This window comes from Mytilus edulis, chromosome 13 (assembly GCF_963676685.1).
Source record: "Mytilus edulis chromosome 13, xbMytEdul2.2, whole genome shotgun sequence".
Classification (NCBI taxonomy): Eukaryota; Metazoa; Mollusca; class Bivalvia; order Mytilida; family Mytilidae; genus Mytilus; species Mytilus edulis.
In genome coordinates this window covers 46,365,878-46,373,950 of record NC_092356.1, presented here as the reverse complement: position 1 = coordinate 46,373,950, position 8,073 = coordinate 46,365,878, and the positions used below count along the sequence as shown (strand labels likewise).

General features: G+C 31.8%; 1 protein-coding gene across 2 annotated transcripts in view; it reads right to left on the bottom strand.

The window, feature by feature from the left end:
- Nucleotides 1-2,535: 2,535 nt before the first annotated feature.
- LOC139500046 (5-hydroxytryptamine receptor 6-like) overlaps nt 2,536-8,073 on the bottom strand; it is a 48,452-nt gene continuing 42,914 nt past the window's right edge. For both annotated transcript variants that reach the window (XM_071288754.1, XM_071288755.1), the window contains exon 3: nt 2,536-3,837. In XM_071288754.1, the coding sequence (XP_071144855.1) occupies nt 2,641-3,813 (1,173 nt within the window). In that variant the 5' untranslated portion in view covers nt 3,814-3,837 and the 3' untranslated portion in view covers nt 2,536-2,640. The remainder of the gene's footprint in view (nt 3,838-8,073) is intronic.

Here is an 8,073-nt window from a genome sequence, read left to right as displayed (position 1 = left end):
GTAACAATGCTTCAAAAGTGTTCGTAAATGTAATGTAGGTAAATCCAATGTGTTTCGTCGTAAAATTTGACCCTCGTTTGGTTTCCAGAATATGATTGACTCTTTCAAGTTTTATCCAGAAGAATAACTATCACTAGTTCCTCTGAAATCTGTTCGAAATGGTACCTTTATCTTCCATTCAGTTTGGAAGTCACCACAGTCAAGTGTGCAACAGCTATCGAAATTATCAGTTTTTATGCCCCACCTACGATAGTAGAGGGGCGTTATGTTTTCTGGTCTGTACCTCCGTTCGTCCGTCCGTCCTTCTGTTCGTCCGTCCGTCTGTGCGTCCGTTTGTCCGTCCGTCTAGGTTAAAGTTTTTGGTCAAGGTAGTTTTTGAAGAAGTTGAAGTCCAATCAACTTGAAACTTAGTACACATGTTCCCAATGATATGATCTTTCTAATTTTAATGCCAAATTATAGTTTTTACCCCAATTTCATGGTCCACTGAACATATAAAATGATAGTGCGAAGTTCAGGTTAAAGTTATTGGTCAAGGTAGTTTTTGATGAAGTTAAAGTTACATCAACTTGAATCTTAGTACACATGTTCCCTGTGATATGATCTTTCAAATTATAATTCCAAATTAAAGTTTTGACCCCAATTTCAAGGTCCAATGAACATAGAAAATGATAGTGCGAGTGGGGCATCCGTGTACTATGGACACATTCTTGTTTTATATACTGTTGCAAGATAGCTATTTTTTGTATAAGACACAAAGATAAATATATACTTTTAAATAATGTGTGCTAATCACCAAGTTTTACAGTTATTTAGCATCTCATTTTTACATACGTATTGTATTTATATCTCAAAGTCTTTTAGCTTAATTTCTGTGTGAGAAAAGCGAACAAATTCTGTTTAAATATAGAAATTGGTAATCAGTTTTTTCAATGTTATGTAACACTAATTGATTGTCATACTTCATTATAATCAAAACCGTCTGTCATTCAATCAATAACAAAAACGACAATGCATCATGCTTTCATTGAGAAACATAATCGTTTTAGGGTATACTAATTGTAAACTGTCAAATGCTGACATAATACATTTCACTCTAATATGTTATGACAATCTACTCGGCATTGCTCATTAGAGAGAAACAGTTTCTTACAGAATTAAATCTTTTGACGAATGAATTGCTCAATCTCGAAAAAGTTATGTCAGAACTGGAATTATCGTGAGGGAAAATTACGATGTATTCTAATTGATGAATACTTGACAATGCATACAATTCTTTCAATCATTTTCAGACATATTTATATAAAACAACAGAAGTAATTGATTAAGTGTCTAGGACTTCTGCTCCTCTTACTTTACTTACTGTACTGTTAGTCACGTGGATTTTCTGAAACGTGGTGTATTTGAAAATAAAATAAAAAATCATCTAAAAGTCACTTAATCTGAATTCAAACAGAAATGAACCGGCCTTGAGATTTATCCAGGTAATTAATTGAAACCTGAATTTTAATTCTAGTGTTAGCGATATGCATGTCTTGAGTAAGTAGATGGTTGAGTAGGTCAAATATAAATAAGATTTTTAAAACTGAATTCAAACTTAGTGCTGATGGCAAATTTGTGATTGTCTTTGTAATGTTTTTAACAACTCTTTTGATGGATTATGAAATATTTAAAGCTTTACATATTGTACACACATTAGCCCAAGCTCTTTTATTTGTTTAAAGACTTTTGATATACCAATGGACATCTGTATTATATGTCAAGTGGATTTACAGAAACCATTTGTAATTTTATAGGTAGAAACTATTTAAGAATAATTAACCACTTTGAATTCATCAAGTATACAAAGTGTTATTCTGATTTTGAACTATATAGTCTTCATGTAATTTGATGTTTTGTATTTTTGCTTTTCACTTTCCGATATAATGTTTTATGGACTTGTGTTTGTATTTTATTCGTTTTTCGTTTTTGTTTTCCTTTGTATTGTCATTTTCGTCTATCTTCATGTGGTTTGATTATCTATATGGGGTCTTCTGTCATTCTTTAAATTTTCGCACAGTTTTAAATTGAACCAGTTTCATTGCATAAGTGGCATTAATCGGAACCCAAAAACTGTTCTGGAAGCTCAAATTTGCAGTCCACAAATTTAGTATACATTTAAGAGTTTGAATTACAGATATAAAAAAAAATGTGGCCATAGTAAACAGATGCCCCACTCGCACTATATTTTTTTTATGTTCAGGGGACCGTGAAATTGGAGTCAAAACTATAATTTGGCATTTAAATAAGAACGATCATATCAAGGGAACGTGTGTAAATGTTTCAAGTTGATTGGACTTTAACTTCATCAAAAACTACCTTGACCAACAACTTTAACTTTGTAGCGAGATAGACAGACACGAACGAACAAACAGACGAACGAACGAACAAACAGACGAACGAACGCACAGACTAGAAAACATAATGCCCATAAATGGGGCATAAAACATGTTCACATTTATACTACTAGTCCTCAATCTCAGTATCAACAAAATGTATTTTGTTATATTTTAATGGTCTATCACAGATAAAACAGATGTAAAAATAACATATTCAATAAATATTTAACGTCGTAACAAATTATAATATTAAATAAGCAAACTATTTGCTTAATGGAAACTGTTTACACATTCTTGGACTTTCCTGAAAGTGTTTCAAAGTTTTAAAGTATGGACAACACCGGTAAATTGCTTTGACGTACACCTTCCTGAAGTCTCGCATGAATAAAGGATATATTATAGGATTAATTAAACTGTTACAATAACCTAACCATACAAATGCTACAAAAACTTTAACCGGAACACATTCACAGACCGATTCGGTAATGTTTGTAATAAAAAATGGCGCCCACGTAACAACATATGCTACAACTATAATTCCTAATGTTACAGTTGCCTTATGAGTAAAAGGTTCTCTAACATGTTTGGAAGTCATGTTCTTTCCTAATAATACGTTGCTTGTAACCATTAAAGTTCCTACAAACAATGCTTGTCTTTTAGCTTCTTTTGACACTCGGTAATACAACACAAGAGCTATTATTATTGGAATTAGAATTGTAACTGTCGAAGCAGTAAACGCATACGGTACACTCACTATGAACAGACATTGTGGTTTATTACTGATTAATGTCAAATTCTTCAGTGTAGGTAAAGACGGATTATGAAGTCCACTTATTATTGGAACAAATGAAGAGAAAATTGCAATTCCCCAAGCAGCTAGAAGCATGTATAGCGCTCGACGATGTGTAATAATAGTTTTATATCGGAGTGGAGTCATAATGGAAATATATCGGTCGATACTAATTAAACACACATTTAAAACAGAAGCGCTAGTCAACATCACATCAAACGAGACCCAAATGGAACAAAATGAATGATGTAAAATCCATTCACCAAAAATTTCGTTTATTGCAGCCGGAATCATGACGATGGTGCCAACAAATAAATCGGCCAAACTTAATGAAAGTATAAACATATTAGAGACAGTTCGTAGTTTTTTGTTCGATGTCACGGCTACTAAAACAACAACATTACCAACAATTGTCATGGTAATGATAAAAAATAAAACACATCCTGTGCCTATATTTTCAGACGGAATCACAGTTTTGACGGCGGCCTCTGTTCCTATATTCAATCCGTGACTGTTATCATTTGACAAATAATTCTGGTTCTCAAAAACACACATGCTATTTTCGCACGTTACATTTTGTATTTCAGTAGTTATGTTGAGTAAAGTTCCTTTAATTTCTGGTAAACTTATATTTGTTTCTCCCATGCCACTTTAAAAGACTTCATCTATCTGAAAAGATAAAGCAGATATCTAATTAGTACAATGTAAACTGCATGAATATCAAATATGTTGTGTTCTAGCGACCTAAAAAAATTCTTTACTATTCTTTCAATAAAGCAAAGAAAAGACTATCAGAAAAGCAACAAAAGCTATGTACAACATTATTAAAAAAGGTAGGCAATGTAATTAATCAATAGAATGCCAGTTAGATTAATTTGATAAACTGGTGAAACCAATTCTTTTTTTTTAATTTTATGCTCTCTCTCTCTCTCTCTGTCTCTCTCTCTCTCTCTCTCTCTCTCGCTCGCTCGCTTTCATATCTCTAAGTTTAATCGTTCCTGTACATTTGTTTAAAAGGTAGAAGAAAGTCCATGTCATTGAAGCCAAACAGGCCATAAATGTACCAAACAGACAAAGGATTTTACAGATTCTCTTGTTAGTTTTACTGTGCTAATAAGACATAGGAACTGCCCAATCTGACCGTTACCATATTGTAATAATATCGCACTGCTGTCTATATTGTAACATCCACTTTATTTGAATTCTGGTGGACAGTTGTTTCATTGGCAAGCATGATATCACATCTCCATATTTTTTTATATCACATTTCCATTTAGAGCTATTGTTATGTTATTTATTCAAAGGAAATCGGAAGTTTCCCATCGCAATACACGAACTCTGCAATAAATTAACAACACTGACTTGATTTCTTGAAACTTTCATAGATTTCTTAATCAAAATCCCATCGTACACCTGCTACTTTTTACCTCAATATATTGTTGTGCTTTTTTATTCGAAATTTATAGTCTTATATATTTCATATATTTCTAGTATTTTCGATTTCAAGTCACGTATTTGTAAAAATTGAATATTTTGCTTAATTGTTCAAGGACATCTAATGATTTCCGAATACATATTTATAAGACTTCTATATATATACCATAGTGACGGATGATTGTGTCAACTTAACTTCCACATTCTAAAATAGTATGTGATGGATTATTACCCGTTAACCATTTGCTAGTGAGAAAAAATTACTTGCGGAAATCAGAGTTCCTCTTTTCCGTTTAATTCAGCTTTAACAAATGGAACCGCGTTTTGTATTACTTAAGTAGTAAAAATCAATGCATTATCGAACAAATGCATTATTATCTATTTACTAGTATATCACGAACTGTTTTTCGGAAGAAAAAAAACATTGCAGATATCCTTATTTGTATCTACAATTTTTTTATATTAAATATTTGTTTTGGTCTTTATCGAAGTGTTGATATCGCAGTTTAATTCAAAAATAATATCAAATGGTATTTTCTTCAATATGTATAAGCGGTCATTACCCTACGATTTACAACAGGCCTTTACTAGTGCATATATTTACTAAATGATTTAGGTAGTTCATTGCAGTAAATAATGTCTTTGTACTTTCTTAGTGGAATTTGACGATTTTACACGAACACATATTGAATGGAATATTTCAATAGTTGGAATATACGTGAAATTACCAATTTTTATTGAATTGGATTATATTTTGAATTATTCATATGGTTATTCAACTCCTTTTGGTTTGAGTTCAATGCATCAAATTGTACTTTACGAATATATTGAAATTTAAATGAAAGGTTCGATATGTAACCTTTTTTACCTACTTGGTTGGGCAACAGTCCTTTTGCGCCAATTACTGTTTTTCAGGGGTATCATTTGCGCCAAATTTTATTTTCCAAATGTATCAATTGCGCCAATATTCGGAACTCATTTGCGCCAATTTACCTGTACACATATCTATCATAAGTATTAATGAATAATATTCATTCTTATGTTTGGCTTAAAAGGTATCACATGTTCGGAGATATTTCACTATGAAGATGAGCATCTAGAGAGAAATGACTTGAAGTGCATTAGACAGTCCACGTACAGAGAAAGAAGAAAACTTATTGCTTTGCTGGATATTAAATACAAGATGTGTCAAAAAAGAAGAAAATAGAAGCTTTTTGCTGATTATGTTTTAGCCACATGGGATATGTTGATAACACAGTGCTGTTACCACCATCCGTATGGGCTGAAACTCTATCTAGCAGTAATGGAACAGACGTATTCCACAGGAATTATTCTGAACTGTATTATGCATTTCATCCTTTAATGTTTGTCTTTTTGGACAATAAAGGGAAGTTACAAGCTACTACTTACATTGAATTGGGATGTACCCATGCAACAACAGTAAGAAGAAAGTATGTTTCAGAAAAGGAAACATTTGCCGTGTAAACTGCCGGTTCCAAGTCCGAATAAAGGAGGAGGGAAGTCATTTTTCTTCTAATTGGCGCAACCGTATGTTTTATTTTTGGCGCAAATGATACCATGTAATTTAAAAACAAGTGGCGCAAACGTAATATTGTAGAAAAAAAGTTGTGGCGGAAAAGGACGCATTTTTGGCGCAAACGGATCTCTCCCCTTGGTTGGAAGTCTGATTTATGTTTGAAAAAAAAACCTAACCGATTATATCCTAACCTTAAGGGTGTTCGCTGCTCTTTATATCAAAATAACAAGCTTTTAATATGACTGTTTTGAATTAAAGTAAATAACTAGCGAATATAAAGAAGCAGTTGAAATTAAAAGTTCGTGTCCTAGGTCTAAAATCTCTTATTGTTCAATTAACATTTAAGATTTCTGAGAAAAAAAAACGAATTTCAATAACTTATTCTAAATCAAGTAGATTTTGGGAAAATTTGGTTATCTTGGTATTTTCTAATTACTTTCAAATATTAATATAATTTTTTAACATTTTTATGTAACATATACATATGTACACGAATTACCGTAAAGAGTACTAGTGGTAAATACTCTGATAACTTTTGAATGAAAATTCAAAATACCGCTTACTAACAAGATTTTTTCTGCTAAGCGATTTAATAATTAGAATAAATCAAGAAAATATAATTCCATCGTAGAAGATGAAATTGTATTCATCGTACAAAGTTCGACTAAACTACAGTTTAAGTACCTTAGCCTCTGTACATTCTATTTATAGATCATTATGATTCTTATAGTCGTGTTATATTACTAAGAAATTTTATATTATAATTGTAGTCATAAAGAAAACCAATACAGAACTTATAGACTATTTATATAGAAACAGACGGAGTAATCACAATTATCCGCATAAATTGTATAGAGAATAATTAAGAATAAAATCCCTATTATTGATATTATATAGCTTGCATTGAAATGAGATTAGATGATCAAAGACGTATATGTAACTGTAATTTGCATTTAAACCTCAGTGTACACAAATTGTCATTAAATGCCCTGTAAAAAGTTAATTCAACTGGACGAAAATTCAAAACGGAAAGTCCCTATGTAAATGGCAAAATCAAAAGCTCAAAACACATCAATAGAATGGATAACAGCTGTCATATTCCTGACTTGGTACAGGAATTTTCTTACGTGAAAAATTATGAAATGAACCTAGTTTTAAAGCTAGCTAAACCTCTCCCTTGTATGACATAATTTTCTCAATTGAATTTACAGAAGTACACTGTACATATATGAATAAACGAAAATAGTCAGTTTTGTATGATCAAATGTTATAATATTGGAGAAGAACCCATTTTTGTCATTAGCGTTACCAGTGCGTCTTCTACAATATCTACTTTAAAGATATAATTATGATTCACTTTTGTCTAATTAATTTTGCTTCATTTTAGAAAATATAATATATACTACTTGACTATCGCTTTGATGTATTCAGCCTTTCTTTTACGGTTTAAAATAAGAAACAACAGCTACTGAACGTACTGACAATAAATTGAACAACTGCTAAAAGATTCCAAGCTAAGGGTCAGAATAATACTGAACTGACCAATGCCAAAAAGTATTTTAACAATAGACCGAATCATACAACATGACGGATTTTGTTCGTCAGATCGTATGAGATCTTATATGACAAAAAGCACATTGAAAGTTCAAATACTATTTTAAGAAGTTGTTGGGGCCGAATAACATTTACACAACTTTTCGCGAATTATCTCCATTACAAGTGGATTAAGTGTTGTTTGCCTAATGCACAGTGGCAAATATTTCATAGACATAAGAAGATGTGGTTCCAATGAGACAATTCTCTATAAAAGTGACAATCTGTGAGAAAGAAAAATGATTATAGCTCAAAGTACGGTCTTCAATACGGAGCTTTGGCTCACAACGAACAGCAAGCTATAAAAGGACCCAACTATGCAGGCTTAGGATGAGAACAAT